At 56.1% G+C, this 18,691-nt stretch overlaps 1 protein-coding gene across 3 annotated transcripts in view; it reads left to right on the top strand.

Annotated features, from left to right (window-relative positions):
• Positions 1 to 18,691, top strand: part of nop2 (NOP2 nucleolar protein homolog (yeast)) — a 58,247-nt gene that overhangs the window by 34,314 nt on the left and 5,242 nt on the right. For all 3 annotated transcript variants that reach the window (XM_063036694.1, XM_063036693.1, XM_063036695.1), the window contains exons 6-12: positions 7,880 to 7,941; positions 8,713 to 8,831; positions 11,802 to 12,001; positions 12,875 to 12,964; positions 13,267 to 13,354; positions 13,658 to 13,798; positions 14,925 to 15,064. In XM_063036694.1, coding sequence (XP_062892764.1) covers positions 7,880 to 7,941; positions 8,713 to 8,831; positions 11,802 to 12,001; positions 12,875 to 12,964; positions 13,267 to 13,354; positions 13,658 to 13,798; positions 14,925 to 15,064 — 840 coding nt within the window. The remainder of the gene's footprint in view (positions 1 to 7,879; positions 7,942 to 8,712; positions 8,832 to 11,801; positions 12,002 to 12,874; positions 12,965 to 13,266; positions 13,355 to 13,657; positions 13,799 to 14,924; positions 15,065 to 18,691) is intronic.

The raw sequence follows: 18,691 nt of genomic DNA, 5'->3' as shown, positions 1-18,691 counted from the left end.
GTGTGTGATGGGACGGTGTGGGGGGAGTTTCACTCTGTTTCTGACCCCGGGAGTGTGTTTTGGGACGGTGTGGAGGGAGCTTCACTCTGTGTCTGACCCTTTTTTTTAATTAAACAAATTCTTTATTACAAATGTCAGTGCTATACAATATGTAGAAAACCGGTGACTAACATATTTACTGCACTACAAACAGACCCAATACATGTTAAACCAATATATTACCATCCTCATCAATGATGGCATTTACACCCCGCGGAGCCCAACGGTCCCGGAACACCTCTACGGTCGCCGTGGACCGTGCGTACTCCTTTTCAATGTTCTCCCGGGCACGAACATACCCCCTAAACATAGCCAGCAGTCCGTCCAGGGAGAACCTCCTGCCACCCTTTTCCAGGAGCCACGGATGGCAGTTTTCGTCAGCCCCAGGAGCAAGTTGACAAGGACATCCTCATCCCTCTGTGCCCCCCTCCTTACTGGATGACCATATGTGACTAGGGTGGGACTGAAATGCAACCAGAAGGCGAGAAGCAGCCCACGCAAATACGCGAAAAGGGGCTGCAGTCTCGCGCACTCCACATACATATGGTACACGGTCTCCTCCAGCCCGCAGAAGTGACGCGGCTGGGATATCCGTGTACAGACTAAAGAACTTATTGCAGGGCACCGCTTTGTGCAGCACCCTCCAGCTGAGATCCCCAAGGTGCATGGGAAGGACTCCCTTGTAAAGGGACTTCCACTGGGGACCCCCCTCACCTCCAGGTGGGAAGACCGACCGCCATGGCGTGTCGGGGCGGTGGACAAGGGCTAGGAAGTGGAGGGTGTGGAGCAGCAGCCCATAAAGGTACCTCCTGCCTGCATCCCTGAATGGGATTGTGGGTGTCGATGAGAGACGGCTCAAGTTGTGTGGATTCGTCTCTCGGGTAAGACTGCGGGGCCTGGGCCCGACGAGCAGCTCAGCTTGAGTCGATCCACACACCTGAGCCGCACCGACTCCGCTGAGGCAGGGCAAGGGTCGGCCACGACTCCGCCCTCTGCCAGAGGAGGGGATTCCCGGCCTGAGGCAACCATGTTCCAGACTCTCAGTAGGTCCTGATAGAAGCCAGGCAGCCTTTGCAAAGCAGCACGGCTGGCACCCGCCGGCGGTAGCTGCATATCTTCGGCAAGACAGCAGCCCCTCCGGAGGAAGAAAGTCGCCAACACGTGCCACCTGGGAGGGTGCTCGGCGTACAGGAATCTCTGCAGAGTCCTGAGGCGGAGAGCCGCCAGTCGTGTGCGTACACACACCAGCGACTGTCCGCCCTCTCCTACTGGGAGACTCAGAACCACTGCAGAGACCCAGTGTTTCCTGCTTCCCCAGAAGAAGTCCACTAGCTTCCTCTGCATTCTCACGACAAAAGGGGCAGCGGGGGGCCAAGGTGACCATCCGGTACCACAACATGGAGGCCACCAGCTGGTTTATGACCACCACCCTGCCTCGATAGGAAAGCACCCTGAGAAGGCCTGCCCAGCGCCCTAGCCGGGCCATGACCTTTGTCTCCAGGTCCTGCCAGTTCGCCAGCCAGGTCTCCCCAGAAGGACTCAGGTAGACTCCCAGATAGAGAAGACGTCTGGTGCTCCACTCAAAAGCTCTCATCTCCTCCGGCAGGGAGTCCACCTGCCACTGGCCTACTAAGAGTCCGGAACATTTCGCCCAGTTGATCCTCGCGGAAGATGCCGCCGAGAAAACATCTTGGCACTCGCGCATCCTCCGCAGGTCACAGGAGTCTGTCAGCATGAGGAGTACGTCATCGGCGTAGGCTGAGAGGACGACCCCCATGTCCGGTTCGCGCAGAACCAGACCTGTCAGCCTTCGCCGAAGAAGGCTGAGGAATGGCTCGACACAGATCGCATACAGTTGACCGGACATGGGGCACCCTTGACGCACTCCTCTTCGGAAGTGGATAGGTCCTGTCAGTGATCCATTAATCTTAAGTAGGCACTCTGCGGCAGAGTACAGGAGCCGAACTCGGGCCACAAAGTGTGGTCCGAGCCCAAAAGCCTGCAGGGTGCCCACCAGGAAACTGTGGTCCACCCGGTCCAAGGCCTTCTCCTGGTCAAGAGAAAGAAATGCTGCCGGGGTCCCAGTCTCCTGGAGCAGGTGGATCAGGTCCCGTACTAGGTGGACATTGTCCTGGATGGAGCGCCCCGGGACTGTGTAAGATTGGTCAGGATGGACCACCTGTCCAATTACTGAACCCAGATGGTTGGCCATTGCCCGGGTGAAGATCTTGTAGTCCGCGCACAAGAGGGAGACCGGCCGCCAGTTCTTTAGCAGGCGGAGGTCTCCCTTCTTGGGCAGTAGGACCACAACAGCTCTTCGCCATGAGAGGGGCATTTCTCCGGTGTCTAGGCTCTCCCCTAGGACAAGGCTGTAATCATCCCCCAGGACATCCCAAAAAGCCTGATAAAACTCAAGACTCAGTCCATCCAAGCCAGGGGACTTGCCCCTCCGGAGTTGCCAAAGGGCAGTGGACAGCTCCTCCCGAGTCAGGGGGGCATCCAGATGCACTGCGTCCTCTGGGCTGACTTTAGGCAAATCCTTCCAGACCTCATTACACGCCTCCGCATTTGACGGATCAGGCAAGAATAAGGACCGATAGAATGAACGGACCTCGTTGTTAATTCCATCAGGGTCCGTGATGGAGGAGCCATCGGCAGCCAACAATTCCACTAGCTGCTTCTGAACTCCCCGCCACCTCTCCAGCGAGTAGAAGAAGGGTGAGCCACGGTCCAAATCCTGCAGCATTTGGATCCGTGACCTCACGTACGCACCTCGGGACTGCTGGAGCTGCAGGTCCCTTAGTGCGTCCTTCTTCTCCTGGTATTCCTGCCACAGCTGCTGGTCTCCAGTGGTCGGACCGAGGCGGGACTCCAGGTCAAGCAATGCTCTCTCAAGCCGCTCAATCTCAGAGCCCCGCCTCTTTGTCGACCCCCTAGTGTACTCCCGACATAAAAACAGGATGTGGGCTTTGCCCACATCCCACCATAGCCGTAGGGAGCAGAACTCTCTCCGCCTCTCCTTCCAGGTGACCCAGAACGCTCGGAACGAATCCCGGAATCGGCTGTCCTCCAGCAGCTGGTTGTTAAAATGCCAATACCCGGATCCCACCCGAGGGTGCAGTGGAATAAATTCCATCCACGCAAGGTGATGATCCGAGCACGACACTGGCCGCATGGAGGACGCCGACACGCGGGAGGCGTAAGCCCGAGAGATCTACATGCGGTTTATCCTGGAACCTCCTTCTCCAGACCTTCTCGAGAAGGCGCTAGAATTGGGGAGAAGATTCCGCCAGCTGTCCACCAAGTCAAAGGAGCCGACTAGCTCCTTTAACTTTTTTGCTGATGCTGGGTCGCGTTGGAGGCCCGAATGGTCCTCCGCCTCGAGGGTACAGTTGAAATCTCCCCCGAGGATGACGCAGTCCCCAGGATTGATGGAGCTCAGCAGGGTGGACAGCTGACAGAATAGGCGCATCTGCATCACACCGCGCCTGGGAGCGTACACATTGATAAAATGCAATGGTACGCCATCCAGGCGCACAGCCAGGTGGAGCAGACGGCCGGGCACAACGTCTTGGGCCCTTTCAATTACTGGCTGGAAGGTCGGGGCCAACAGAATCGCCATCCCGCTAGAAATGGAGCTGAGATGGCTCATGTAGACCCCGCCCTGCCACTCCAGGAGCCAAGCAGACTCGTCCCCAGGGATGGTATGGGTTTCCTGCAGGAAACTCACCGTATACCGCCCATCCCTGAGGACTGAGAAATTGTTATGCCTGCGAAGAGGACCCCTGCTGCCATTTACATTGAGACTAACTATGGTAAGCTTCATGGCGGGAGCACACTAGGTCTCAGCAGCTGCGCCCATTTCGGTGAGAGCGGAGGCGCCTTCCACCACACTGTCCGGAAAGAAAACAAGGATACTTTTTGCTTTCCGGGCTCGAGCGGTACCAGCAACACCCTGTGACCCACCATCCCCCGTAGGAGCGAGGCTGCTTCTCCCTCTGATGTCCCTTACCAGGTCATCCAGGAAAGATTTTAGTTGCCGTCTGTCGTTCCCCACCACCGCATTCCTCTTTCCCTTTCCCTTCCGTCTGAGGATGACTCACAGGGACCTCACCAGCCTCGGCATGCTGGGCCAGCGAAGTGAGGCTAGTTGAGGCCGGTGCTTGGCACCCTCAGAGGTGAGAATGAAATGCTTAATTTCCTCTACAGGTATCAATGGGGATTTCTCAGGAGGGGTGAGGATGTCCATTGTTTCACTATCGAAAGAGTCCCCCTCCAACCCGTCACTGCAGACAGAATCCCCATCGGCCTCCCCGCATGTTCCAATAGATGGCTGTGCTTGTGACCCACACCGCACAGCGGGCACCTCGCTGTTACCTGCCCGCTCCACCGTCGCATCAGCCTCATCCACATCTGCGACAGTGGAGGGACAATCCCCAGGGACTCCCTGCAAGTCATTTATTGCTGGGGTCGACGTGCACAGAATATCGATCTCCCCAGGGGGCAGGCATAGAGGGGAACCCGGCACCTTTGGTCCAAGGGATTCATAAGCCGCCTGGTGCTGAGAATGAGAGAGTTTTGTCTCGTCTCCTCTTACACTATTCGGTACACTGGCCTCCAGAGAGGCGCTGACTTGTAGGTCCTGGGTGGAGGCCTCCAGGGCTGCCTCATTTGTGCAAACAGGGCTGTCACAAGCTTTCTGCACAACCACACCAGCTACCCCAGGACTGGTGGCTACATCTGAGGACTCAGGTTTAGAACCAACCCCTACCTGGATTCCCACCTCTTCCTGGGACTCCCCCGCATCTACGTCCCCTGCCCTCTTGCGGGAACGTTCCCTTCTCCTCTTCACGCTGGAGGAGCACACAGGTGCAGGCTTCACCGATAGGGCAGTGCTCTCTGTTTCCATCACCCCGTCTGCTTGCGCACCTCCCCGAGCCCCACGCTCCACTTCAGACGAAATGGGCGTGAGCTCTGTGGCCTCAGAGGCCCGCTTCTTACTGTGTTTGGATTTCCCCTTTGCCTTCTTACTCCGCACAGACTCCACCTGGTCCCCCACCTGAACCACAGGGAGAGGAGCAGGGACCGACCCAACCGTAGGAGTAGGGACAGGGGTAGGGGTAGGGGCAGGATGAGGGGCTGGGGCAGGATCACGGGCGGGGGCAGGGTCAGATGCAGGCGCAGGCGCACGCGCAGGAGTAGGATCAGGGGCAGAGGTAGCTGGGGCACTGGTGCCCGAAGTGGGCTCCCTCGGGTTCCGGGTGGTAGGACAGTCCCTCCGAAAGTGCCCCACCTCCCTGCACGCATGGCACCGTGGGCGCTCGGAGCTCCAGTACACCTGATAATCTACTCCCTCGTGCCGGACAGTAAACCAGCCCTCAACATCATCCTCCCTTTCCAACTGCATGAATACCTGACGCCGGAAAGAGATTACGGTGCGGAGGGTGCGTCTCTTAAATTTGTGTCGGATGGCAGTGATCTCCGACCTTACTTGTCCTAAATGGGCCAGTGGGGGGAAGCAGGTCCTCATTGGGAATGAAAGGCTTAACATGCCCAAGCACGATACGTTGTGTGGGGGCCGTCACCAGCTCCATAGGTAAAAAGATGTTGTCGACCGTGACTCTAGCTCTTCATTCGCCAGATAGAAGACCGCCTTTCCGAACTCCTTCTCGGTGGCCGGAATACCACCTTTCCCCACAAGGTCCTCCATTGCCTCCGTACTCTTTTCTAGTGTCATTCCCGGGCACAAAATACATTGCACCCCACGTTCCACCTTCACCGACCGAAACAGGGCGTTGTCCGAGGCCGGGGAGGCAGCCGCCCTTGCGTAACTTCCCGAAGGCCCGCGACTCCCTGGAGACCGGTCCGGCATGCTGGCGCTCTTTCCAGTCCGAGAATCCTACAGCGGTGTCGATTAGAAGTCCTGGAGCGAAACGAGTAGCTGGCCGGGAAAGTTTGCAGTCGACAGTTCCTCGCTGGCTCGGCGCCAGGAAAGGCTGTTGGGAGAGATTCACTCTGTGTCTCATCCCGGGAATGTGTGATGGGACAGTGCGGAGGGAGCTTCACTCTGTGTCTGACCCCGGGAGTGTGTGATGGGACGGTGTGGAGGGAGCTTCACTCTGTGTCTGACCCCAGGAGTGTGTGATGGAACGGTGTGGAGAGAGCTTCACTCTGTGTCTGACCTCAGGAGTGTGTGATGGGATGGTGTGGAGTGAACTTCACTCTGTGTCTGACCCCGGGAGTGTGTGATGGGACGGTGTGGCAGGAGTTTCACTCTGTTTCTGACCCCGGGAGTGTGTGATGGGACGGTGTGGAGGGAGCTTCACTCTGTGTCTGACCCCGGGAGTGTGTGATGGGATGGTGTGGAGGGTGCTTCACTCTGTGTCTGACGGAGAGAGTGTGTGATGGGACGGTGTGGAGGGAGTTTCGCTCTGTGTCTGATCCCGGGAATGTGTGATGGGACGGTGTGGAGGGTGCTTCACTCTGTGTCTGACCCCGGGAGTGTGTGATGGGACGGTGTGGGTGGAGTTTCACTCTGTGTCTGACCCTGGGAGTGTGTGATGGGACGGTCTGGAGGGAGCTTCACTCTGTCTGATCCCGGGAGTGTGTGATGGGACGGTGAGGAAGGAGTTTCACTCTGTGTCTGACCCCGGGAGTGTGTGATGGGACGGTGTTGGGGGAGTTTCCCTCTGTGTCTGACCCCGGGAGTGTGTGATGGGACGGTGTGGATGGAGTTTCACTCTGTGTCTCATCCCAGGAGTGTGTGATGGGACGGTGTGGAGAGAGCTTCACTCTGTGTCTGACCCCTGGAGTGTGTGATGGGACGGTGTGGAGCGAGCTTCACTCTGTGTCTGAACCCAGGAGTGTGTGATGGGACAGTGTGGCGGGAGTTTCACCCTGTTTCTGACCCCGGGAGTGTGTGATGGGACGGTGTGGAGGGAGCTTCACTCTGTCTGATCCCGGGAGTGTGTGATGGGACGGTTGGGGAGGAGTTTCACTCTGTGTCTGACCCCAGGAGTGTGTGATGGGACGGTGCGGAGGGAGCTTCACTCTGTGTCTGACCCTGGGAATGTGTGATGGGACGGTGTGGAGGAAGCTTCACTCTGTGTCTGACCCCGGGAGTGTGTGATGGGACGGTGCGGAGGGAGTTTCACTCTGTGTCTGACCCTGGGAGTGTGTGATGGGACGGTGTGGAGGGAGCTTCACTCTGTCTGATCCCAGGAGTGTGTGATGGGACCGTGAGGGAGGAGTTTCACTCTGTGTCTGATCCCGGGAGTGTGTGATGGGACGGTGCGGAGGGAGCCTCACTCTGTATCTGACCCTGGGAATGTGTGATGGGACGGTGTGGACGGAGCGTCACTCTGTGTCTGACCGAGAGAGTGTATGATGGGACGGTGTTGGGGAACTTCACTCTGTGTCTGACGGAGAGAGTGTGTGATGGGACGGTGTGGAGGGTGTTTCGCTCTGTGTCTGATCCCGGGAGTGTGTGATGGGACGGTGTGGAGGGAGATTCACTCTGTGTCTGACCCCGGGAGTGTGTGATGGAACGGTATGGAGGGAACTTCACTCTGTGTCTGACCCCGAGAGTGTGTGATGGGACGGTTGGGGAGGAGATTCACTCTGTGTCTGACCCCGGGAGTGTGTGATGGGACAGTGTGGAGGGAGCTTCACTGTGTGTCTGACCCCGGGAGTGTGTGATGGGATCATGCGGAGGGAGCTTCACGCTCTGATCTGTAGCTTTGTGCTGTAAATGTTGTGGGGACATTCAATGTTGGGGGAGTGTGGGAGAGGTGGGGAGAGTGTCACGGCTTGTTATATCCGCCCCTCCCTCTCGCCCCAGCTCTTGCCGATCGAGCGGGCCGCTGAGCGCATGAGGAAGAAACAGAAATCAGCGCAGACTCGGTGAGTGGCTGACGGGTTGAGGTTGGATGGGGCGGGGGGAGTCTTCGTGGTGTGGTTGAGAGAGTTCCCCTTTGTTGGAAGGAGGGACTAAGAGAGCTCCACGGAGTCAGGGTCTGGTGGAGAGAGTGGTGTGTGAGCTCAGTGGAGTGTGGACAAACATGGCTCCCCGTGTACAAGACTGGGGAACCCCTAGAGTGGGTTCTGAGGGAGCTCTCCTGTGGCGTGCGCGGGAACTCCTGGCCTGCAGGACTGAGGGAGCACCCCGGGTACAGGAGTGCGACTGTGGGCGCTCCCTAGATGTACGGCCGAGGGACCTGGAGGGGCCTGAATCGCCTTGCATAGGGACGGTGGGGGGTGGGGTGACTGAAGGGGCTCCCTGCCCCCGGGGCCGGGGCCAGAGGGAGCTTCCCGCACATGGGGACGGGGGCCCGCGGGAGCTCACCGTGCAGGCAAGGGGGGTCTGAGTGAGCTCCCTGGGGCAGGGGGTGCTGATGGAGCTCTCTGCACTGGGGAGGGTGGGTGGGGTGTGGCTGAGGGAGTTTCCCGCACGGTGGTGGGGGGGAGGGGTTGGGGCTGAGGAAGTTCCTCGCATACACAACCAGGACACGGGCAGCTCGCTGAATGCAGAGATGGTCCGACGGTGGGCCCCCCCGCCACCCCCGATGCAGGATTGCAATTGAGGGAGCTCTCCTGGGGTGGGTGGCGGTTATGTATGCGAGGGAGGTTCCTGGCAGGAGGGCAGAATGACTCAGACGGAGGAATCTGTTCCAGGGCAGTCAAAAAGGACGGAGGGACAGTGGCTGAGGAGGAAGAGGAGGAGGAGGTGAAGATCAACGTGGCAGAGGTCGAGAGGTTCACACTGCCGAGTGGGCAGGAGATTGCCCGGGAAAATATCCTTTCTTGTGTGTTGTGTGTCTGTGTCTCTGCGTTGTGTGTGTCTGTCTGTGTTGTGTGTCTGTGTGTGTGTGTGTCTGAAACAGGCCATAGAGCCCAGTTGCTCCGTGCTGGCCAGGATTCCCGTCGAAGCAGGTCTTTATTCTGAGGCCGTGCCCTCGGGTGGCGAAAGTTCCCTCCCCGCGTCCGTTCTATCCCGGCGACCTCAGCCCCTCGCAGGTCTCAATGAGGTGCCACCCGCAACACCCCCGTCATCCGCTGAATTCCGTTGAGTCTGGGCCCAGAGCCGTCAAGCGACCCTCGTATGATCGGCCTCGGGATCTCTCTCGTCAGCTGTCTCCTCCGCCGGCCATCTTTCCTTGGATCAGGGGGCCCAAGGCTGTCTCTGCAAGTGCTCTCCGGTTCTGTGTCGCAGGCCCTTTGGCCGAACTGGTCCCCGTTGACCAGACTCCCATTTGGGCTCGTGCCTCTTGGCACCCATCCCTCGAACCGTTTGCTACCCCGTGGACTGGAAACGTCGGCTGTTCTGTTCTCTCTTCTCCATCGGCGGTGCCTGGGCCGCGAGGTTCCTCCAGCGGTTTGTCACTCGAGTGCCTTCAGAGTCAGGATCGGGTCCGGTGCCATCGGCGTGTGCTGTCAAATGCATCGTTTTGCAGCAGCTCTCCTCTGCAGTGTGTAAAAAAGACCATAAATTACATAAGTATGTAAATAGGTAGATACTTTACTGATCCCAGAGGAAATCAAGAGTGTCACAGTAGCCTTACAAGTGCAATATTAGAAGAGAAGTAAGAAAGAATAAAAAATAAGTTACCTCAAACAGTCTGGCGGGTGGGGAGTGGGGAGGGGTCATCACTTCCCCGGCGATATTCTCATTATGGAGCCTAGCGGCCAAAGGTAAGAATGACCTCATATCGCACTCTTTGGAGCAGCAGAGTGGTCTCAGTCTATGACTAAAAGTGCTCCCTCTCTGCTCAGCCAAGGTGGTGTGCAGAGGATGAGAATCATTGTCTGCAAATGCCAGGATTGTCCGTCGGGTCCTTTGTTCTACCAGCAACCTGCAGTTTGTCCAGTTTGACAGCCAGCCTTTCAAATCAGATATTGAGCCTGTTGGCATCACCCCTGTTGATGCCATTGCCCCAGCACACCACCACATAGAAGATTGTACTGCTGACAACAGACTGGTAGAACATGTGAAGGAGAGGCCTGCAAACTCCAAAGGACCTCAGTCCCCTCAGGGAGTAGAGGCGACTCTGGCCCTTCCTGTACACAGTCTCTGTGTTGGTTTCCACTCAAGTCTGTCATTCAGATGCACCCCCAGGTGCATGTAGGACCTCAGCACATCCACGTCGTCACCATCAGTCGTAACAGGGAGCAGATACATTAAAAAAAGATTAAATTGAATAAAGAGAGGAAAGCATTAGTAAATCACATCTGCTGCCTTCCCTCATCCACTCTCCCCCAACCTGGTTTCTCCTATCACCTGTCAGACTGTACACCTTTCCCCTGCCCCCACATCTCCTCACTCTGGCTTCTGACCCCCCCCCCCTCCACTCCTTCCCCTCCAGTCCTGCTGAAGGGTTTCAGCCCACCATGTCAGCCGTCACTTCCTTCTGCCAGGCCTGCTCAGCTCCTCTGGTGTTCTGCAGGAGCTGCTGTGGATCTCGAGCATCTGCCGAATACCTTGTGCTTTTGAATCCTGTCCGGTAGCCTGCCTGGCGCAGTGTCAAGCTGGTCAAGTGGTGGATCGTGTGAGCCCCCCCACCCCCCCATTGAGGGATCTCGCATGGAGTGGCTACCGCGATCCCGCTGCCCTTTTGAGGGATTTCCCTCATCCCCTGTGAGGGATCTCTCCCTCAACACCGAGGGGTCTCTCATCGGTGGCTGGTGTGGTGCTTCACTCCTTCGAGGGTTCTCCCTTCTGTGCCCGAGTGATGCCTTGCCCACTGGGCAGATGCCCCATTGGGAAGGTAAGGTGAAACTTTTAGTTATCCCAAAGGAAATTATTGTTGCAAGGCTGTTCAGTCAGAAAGGCGTGCTTTAAAATACAAACTGTAAGCCTTGACGTTCGGAAAAATACCACATCTGCATTAAAAAGTAATGCAAAATACAGATGTGCAATGAAACCATGTACTTATTTACTTGAGGAGGAGGCGTTGGAGAGTCTTATAGCCACAGGGAGAAAGGATCTGGTGTAATCCGGGAGAAAGGGAGCAGGATTGGGCCGTCTGGCCCATGAAGTCTGCTCCGCCATTCAGTACGATCGTGTTTGTTCAGGCGCTGCTGTCAGCTCCACCTTCTTGCCTTTCCCCCCGCAGTCCTTAATTCTCCTGCTCTGCAAAAATCTTAGCAATCTACGCTGGACATATTTTTAACGGTATATTTCTTCCCTGGGTAGAGAATCCCACAGATTCACTTCTCTCTGGGGAGAGCAGTTTCTCCCCAGTTCTGCCCTAAATCTACTGCCCTGAATCTTGAGACCTTGTCCACCTAGTTCCAGCCTCACCTGCTGGCGGGTGCAGCTTCCCAGCCTCCGTTGTCTGTCCCTTTCATGACTTTCGATGTTTCTCCGAGACCTCCGCTCATTCTTCTGGAGCCCGGCAAGTATAATCCCAGGCGACTCGGCCTCGCCTTGTAGACTTCACGCCCCCTCATCTCCAGAATCAGCCTGGTGAACTCAACCGCCTCCAAAGCCAGGATACCCTACCCCAAGTGAGGGGACCAGAACTGCACACATTACTCCAGGTGCCACCTCACCAGCACCCTGTACGGTTGCAGCATGACCTCCCTCCTCTTAAGTGCAATCCCTTCTGGAAATGATTGCGTTTCAACATTGCATCTGCCGTCTCGATGACCTGTTGCACCTGCTGAGCCACCAAGCTCCCTTGTGGAATCTCTTGACTTTGGAGAGTGTGTGAGGCGGGCCGGTAGGGGAGGGCCCTGTTACCCTTTCCTTCACTCCATCCTACCCAGCCAGCCCCCGGACCTGAAGCTGATCTTCCAGAGGATCCAGGACACCCTGGAGGTGCTGGCGGATTTCCGCGCGAGACGGGAGGAGGGCCGGGACCGGCAGGAGTACCTGCAGGTCCTCCGCAGAGACCTGGCCACCTACTACAGCTACAACAGCTACCTGATCGAGAAGCTGATGGAGTTGTTCCCTCTGCCCGAGGTGGGGAACGGCAGGGGCGGAGGGGGTGGGGAGAGAGGGGCGGGATGGAAGAGGTGGGGAGAGATGTGAAGAAAGGAGGAGGGAGGATGGAAAGGGGAAGGAAGGAAGGGAGAGATGGCAAGAATAAGGAGACCAGTGAAGGGAAAGAGGGTAAGAGGAAGGGGAAGGAGAAGGAGGTAGCACTGAGCACAACGCTCTACAGTCCCAGCGACCCCGGTTCAGTTCCCGCCACTGCCTGTGAAGAGTTTGTACGTTCTCCGCGTGACCACGTGGGGTTCCTCCGGGTGCTCTGGTTTCCTCCCACAGTCCAAAGGCGTACTGGTTGGTAGGTTATAGGCATCTGTTAGTCTCGTGAGACCATGGATTTGCACCTTGGAAGGTTTTCAGGGCTCAGGCCTGGGCAAGGTTGTATGGAAGACCGGCAGCTGCCCATGCTGTAAGTCTCCCCTCTCCACACCACCGATGTTGTACAAGGGAAGGGCACTAGGACCCATACAGCTTGGTACCAGTGTTGTTGCAGAGCAATGTGTGCCTTGATCAAGGACACAACACGCTGCCTCAGCCAAGGCTCGAACTAGCGACCTTCAGATCACTAGACCAACGCCTTAACCACTTGACCACACAGGTTGGTAGGTTAATTGGACATTGTAACTTGCCCCGCGAGGGGGCGAGGGTTAAATTGGGAGGTTGCTGGACGGTTAAAATAAAGAGAACGGGAGAAAGAGGGAGCAGAGGAGGGGAGCGGGGGGGAGAATGGGGAAAGAACAGGGGAGTGGGAAGAAGGGAAGAGAGAGGGAGGAGGGAACGGACTGAAGGGAAGGAGACGGAGAGCAGCCCTCACCCTCCTGTGACCCCCTTCACCTTCCTTCACAGCTGCTGGAGTTCCTGGAGGCCAGTGAGGTTCAGCGACCCGTGACCGTCCGTACCAACACCCTGAAAACCCGCCGGCGAGACCTGGCCCAGGTGAGGTGGGGTGTGATTGGGGCTGGAGAGGTGGGACGTCTCGGCTGGAGGGGAGGGTGGTGGACATCGGCTGGGGAGAAGGGAAGAGATACCCGGGGTGGGAGTGGGTCGGGCAACTGGAGCCCATGGGGCGCCTGATGGAGTGGGGTCAGTCTCGGCTGCGGTGAGTGTGTAGGGGGGATATGGGTTGTCTCTCCGTACATGACCTCCCCCCACCCTCTCTGCACGTGAGGGACGGTGTGTGGGTGGGGAGAGCGGAGTAACTGAGACCGCCTGACCTTAGTCGCTCCTTCTCCGCACAGGCACTGATCAACCGCGGGGTGAACCTAGACCCGCTGGGCAAGTGGTCCAAGACTGGCCTGGTCATCTTCGACTCTGCCGTGCCCATCGGTGAGTTCAGGGGTGAGGTGGGGGAGAGGTACTGTCTGTCTCCCACCCTCTGTCGCCACCATTGCTCCCTGTCTGCCCCCCACCGGCCCGCGGCTTCCCCCTTCCCCCTTTGCAACACTCCTCCTCTTCCCACCCCCCGACCTATCTCAGCTCTATTCCTGCTGCCTTCCCTCCCTAACCCCCACCCAAGGTTTCCACCCCCTCCTGCGTCCCCTTCTCTCCCTCCCCTCTCCCCCCATTCCCTCCTTTTCCTCCTGCTCCCCCCCCCACCTTGGACTCTCTGACGCTGTCCTCTGCCCCCAGGAGCCACCCCCGAGTACCTCGCAGGCCACTATATGCTCCAGGGTGCCTCCAGCCTGCTGCCAGTGATGGCCCTTGCCCCTCAGGAGGGAGAGGTGCTCCTCGACATGAGCTGTGCCCCGGGGGGGAAGACTACCTACTGCGGTGAGTGGGGAGGGCGAGGGGGGTACAGGGAGGTGGAGCGTTGGAGAGGCAGAAAGAAAGGAGTGTAACAGGGAGAGTGGCGGACGGGGGTGCAGAGACCGTGAGTCGAGGTGGGAGTGTGCAAGGGGAGGGAGAGGTGAGGGGGTGCAGAGAAGGGGGCCAACAGGGGGAGCGGCGGGTGGGGCGCAGAGAGACAGCAGCAAGGAGACCGGCAGGGGGTGAGCAGGGAGCGGAGAGGCAGAGGGAGAAGGGGGGTTGAGGGCAGCTGTGGGGGGGGAGGGGGCAGGGAGCGTGGGAGGAAGAGGTGAATGGGGGGAGAGTGGTGGACAAGGGGGAGAGTAGGAGGGAGAGGTGCATGAAAGAGGGAGAGAGAGTGGTAGATGAGGGAGGGAGAGTGGAAGGAAGAGGGGTTATGCCAGAGGGAGAGGAGGTTGTGGAGAGAATGAGGGAGTGTGAGTGGATGGGGAGATGGGAAAGCGGACGGTGGTGGGGGAGAGAGAATGGTGGATGAGGGAGGGAGAGTGGAAGGAAGAGGGGATAAGGCCAGAGGGAGAGGAGGTTGTGGAGAGAATGAGGGAGTGTGAGTGGATGGGGAGATGGGAAAGGGGACGGTGGTGGGGGAGAGAGTGGTGGATGAGAGAGGGAGAGTGGAAGGAAGAGGGGATAAGGCCAGAGGGAGAGGAGGTTGTGGAGAGAATGAGGGAGTGTGAGTGGATGGGGAGATGGGAAAGCGGACGGTGGTGGGGGAGAGAGAATGGTGGATGAGGGAGGGAGAGTGGAAGGAAGAGGGGATAAGGCCAGAGGGAGAGGAGGTTGTGGAGAGAATGAGGGAGTGTGAGTGGATGGGGAGATGGGAAAGGGGATGGTGGTGGGGGAGAGAAGAAGTGGCAGACGAGAGGTACAAGAAAAGGCTGAGAGGAAAGTGAGGGAGTGGAATGGGAAGACAGACAGGAAGAAGGTGTTGGGGAGATGAGAAGAATGAAAGGGGAGAGGGTCAGGGGAGAGAGGTGAAAAGTGGGGGAGAGTTGAGAAGGGCAATGGTTGGAGTCACAGGGGTAAATTTGGCAGACGGGAGGGAGGGGCAGGTGGGGATGCCCTGGGTCTGACGCCCCTTGTTGGCACACAGCTCAGTTAATGAAGAACACGGGGGTGATTGTGGCCAACGACCCCAGCGCAGAGCGTCTGCGCAGTGTGGTGGGGAACCTTCATCGGCTCGGTGTCACCAACACCATCGTCTCCAACTGCGACGGCAGAGACTTCCCCAAGGTACGTCCTCAGCAATGCTCCCTCCTTTTCACAGCCGTGCAGACCAGCCACTGCCCAGGGCAGGAAATTTGTGCACAGCCTGAAAACTGAATTGAATTGAATTGACTTTATTTTTTCATGAGGAGTAAAAATCTTTTATGTTAGGCCTCTGTCTAAATGTGCAATGTGCAATTTTTAGTAATTTGTAGTAAATATTATGTACAACAGGACAGTCAATATAGTAGAGAAACAGAGTAATATCAGCGTGTATTAATCAGTCTGATGGCCTGGTGGAAGAAGTTGTCCCCAGAGCTTGGTGGTCCTGGCTTTAATGCTGCGGTACTGCTTCCTGGAACAGTTTGTGGTTGGGGTGACTCAGGTCCCCAATGATCCTTCGGGCCCTTTTTGCACATCTGTCTTTGTAAATTTCCTGAATAGTGGGCTGTCCGCACCACTCTCTGCAGAGTCCTGCGATTGAGGGAAGTACAGTTCCCATACCAGGCAGTGATGCAGCCAGTCAGGATGCTCTCAATTGTCCCACTGTAGAAAGTTAATCTAAATGTTAACATTTAACTTTTTAAAATATTAACATAGTATTTACGGCAATTTAAATGTTTTGAAATATGCATACTATGAATATCTAGAGTGAAAATTGGAAAAAAAAATCACAGGCTTTTGATTTTATTTGTTGAAGTGTGTCATGAAATACGGAACTGCAAAGAAAATCTTTTGCGTTTCTCATCTGTCTGTATGACAAATCCACTATAAACACCGTCCAGCTTAATTTCGCATCCAGATGAAAGATGCATCTGAATCCTCATTAGATCATCCAAAGGTTCTACTCCTCGATTATTTCTGGATTTACATTGGATTAAATTTACAAGACCAAATCCGCGTTTGCAGTTAGCACTGGGAGCTTGAAAATTTCCAACAATGTCAACAAAAATTGTCAGTTCTGCAAATTCTTAGCTTCTTGGTGCATAGTTCAGAAATCAATGGCCATCTTAATTGAACCAGTTTCAGCTTTCTCAGAAACGCCATTTGAAATCACAGTGTTGCTGCCATCTTTTTGAGGTAACGCGCTTGTCGTAGTTCGCAATGGTAGCTGAGAATTATTTTGCCAGTCGTACAGCATTCTCATTTCCAAATTCAAAATCAGTTGTATTTGCAACAGCAGCAGGGTCGAAAATTGCCATTCTCTGAACTCATCTAATTCGGGAAATCTATCGTCCAAGTGATTGCACGCACGTGGAACAGTATCGGTGCCAGAACTAACAGATGCAAGCAGATCTTTCACCTTGTCACTCCAATAAACGGTATCGCCAAGATACTGTGACCGTAACTTGTTAAATTTTGCTTCTGCCTACTGCAATGCTTCAATTGGAGTTGGACAGCTTTTCTGAAGGAATTTGCAAAGAGATGCTAGGTCTTTCTAAAACAACGTTGAGGAAAGTTAATGTTACTCGATCAGGTAGAGTAATCAAAATCTTCAGGCAGTAGTTGCTGATTGGATCGTAACATTCATTAACTTGATTTTTTTGCTAAATATGAAAAGATGTCAGAAGTTTCTTTGGATACATAAAGTGTAAAAGAGGGGTGAGAGTGGACGTTGGACCGTTAGAAAACGATGCTGGAGAGGTAGTAATGGGGTATGAGGAAATTGCGGACGAGCTGATTAAGTATTTTGCATCAGTCTGCACGGTGGAAGACACTATAGTGGAAGTTCGAGAGTGTCAGGAGGCAGAATTGTGTGAATTTGCAATTACTTAGGGAGCATTTTCTCAGGACACTGAAAGATCTGAAGGTAGGTAAGTCACCTGGACCAGATAGTGTATACCTCAGGGCTCGCAAAGAGGTGACTGAAGAGAATATGCAGACATTAGTAATGATCTTAAGGGGTGACTAGATTCCGAAATGGTTCTGGAGGAATGGAAGACTGCAATTGTCACACCACTCTTCAAAATGGGAAGGAAATAAATTTACCTGCTCCATTTCCAACATATCTCTCTCCCTCTCCCCCTCCCCCTCCCCCTCCCCCTCCCCCTCCCCCTCTCCCCTCTCCCTCCCCCTCCCCCTCCCCCTCCCTCTCCCCCTCCCCCTCTCCCCTCTCTCCCTCTCCCCCCTCCCCCTCCCCCTCCCTCCCCTCTCCCCCTCCCTCTCCCCTCCCCTCTCCCCCTCCCCCTCCCCCTCCCCCTCCCCCTCCCCCTCCCCCTCCCCCTCCCCTCTCCCCTCTCCCCTCCCCCTCCCTCTCCCTCTCCCCCTCCCCTCTCCCCCCCTCCCCCTCCCCCTCCCCTCTCTCCCCTCCCCCTCCCCCTCCCCCCCTCTCCCCTCTCTCCCCCTCTCCCCCTCTCCCCTCCCTCTCCCTCTCCCTCTCCCTCTCCCCCTCCCCCTCCCCCTCCCCCTCTCTCCCCCTCTCTCCCGCTTATATCTGCCGATGTCTATTATAAACCCACTGACTCTCACAGCTACCTCGACTACACCTCTTCCCACCATGCCTCCGTCTCTGCCGCATCTGCTCTCAGGATGAGGTGTTTCATTCTAGGATGAAGGAGATGTCCTGCTCCTACAAAGAAAGGGGCTGCCCTTCCTCCACCATCAATGCTGCCCTCAACCGCGTCTCTTCCATTTTGCACATGCCTGTCCTCCTAACAGTCCACCAGGGATGGGGTTCCTCTTGTCCTCACCTACCACCCCACCAGCCTTGGCACATAATTCTCCGCAGCTTCCGCCATCTCCAACAGGATCCCACCACCAAGCACATCTTTCCCTCCCCTCCACTTTCTGCTTTCCGCGGGGGTCGCTCCCTACACGACTCCCTTGTCCATTCGTCTCTCCACACCGATCTCCCTCCTGGCACTTATCCTTGCAAGCAGAACAAGTGCTACACCTGCCCTTGCACCTCTTTCCTCACTACCATTCAGGGCCTCAGACAGTCCTTCCAGGTGAGGCGACACTTCACCTGTGAGTCTGTTCGGGTCGTCTACTGCGTCTGGTGTGGCCTCTTGTATATCGGTGAGTCCCGCCGTGGATTGGGAAACCACTTCACCAAGCACATACCAGAAAAAGCGGGATATCTCCCGTGGCCACACATTTCAATTCCACTTCCCGTTCCCATTCCGATATGTCCATCCGTGTCCTCCTCAACTGTCGCGATGAGACCACTCTCAGGTTGGAGGAACACCACCATATATTCTGTCTGGGCAGCCTCCAACCTGATGGTATGAACATCGATTTCTGGAGCCCAGTAATACCATTCCCGTTTCCCTCTCTCACCTTTCCTCTTACCTGCCCATCACCTCCGTCTGATGCTCCCCCTTTTCTTTATTTTCCATGGCCTTCTTCCTCTCCTATTAGATTCCCCCTTCTCCAGCCCTGTACCTCTTTCACCAATCAACTTCCCAACTCTTTACTTCACCCCTCCCCCCTCCTGGTTTCACCTTTCACCCTGTGGTTCTTCCTCCCCCCCCACCCCATCTTTTAACTCTGACTCCTCATCTTCTTTTGTCCAGTCCTGATGAAAGGTTTCAGCCCAAAATGTCAACTGTACTCTTTTCCATAGATGCCGCCTGTCCTGCTGAGTTCCTCCAGCATTTTCTGTTTGTTTTGCAAGGAAGTAACAGACCAGTTAGCCTGACCTGAGTGGTTGGG

The sequence above is a fragment of the Mobula hypostoma genome, chromosome 31 (genome assembly GCF_963921235.1).
Source record: "Mobula hypostoma chromosome 31, sMobHyp1.1, whole genome shotgun sequence".
Taxonomy (NCBI): Eukaryota; Metazoa; Chordata; class Chondrichthyes; order Myliobatiformes; family Myliobatidae; genus Mobula; species Mobula hypostoma.
This window is presented reverse-complemented; position numbering and strand designations above follow the sequence as displayed.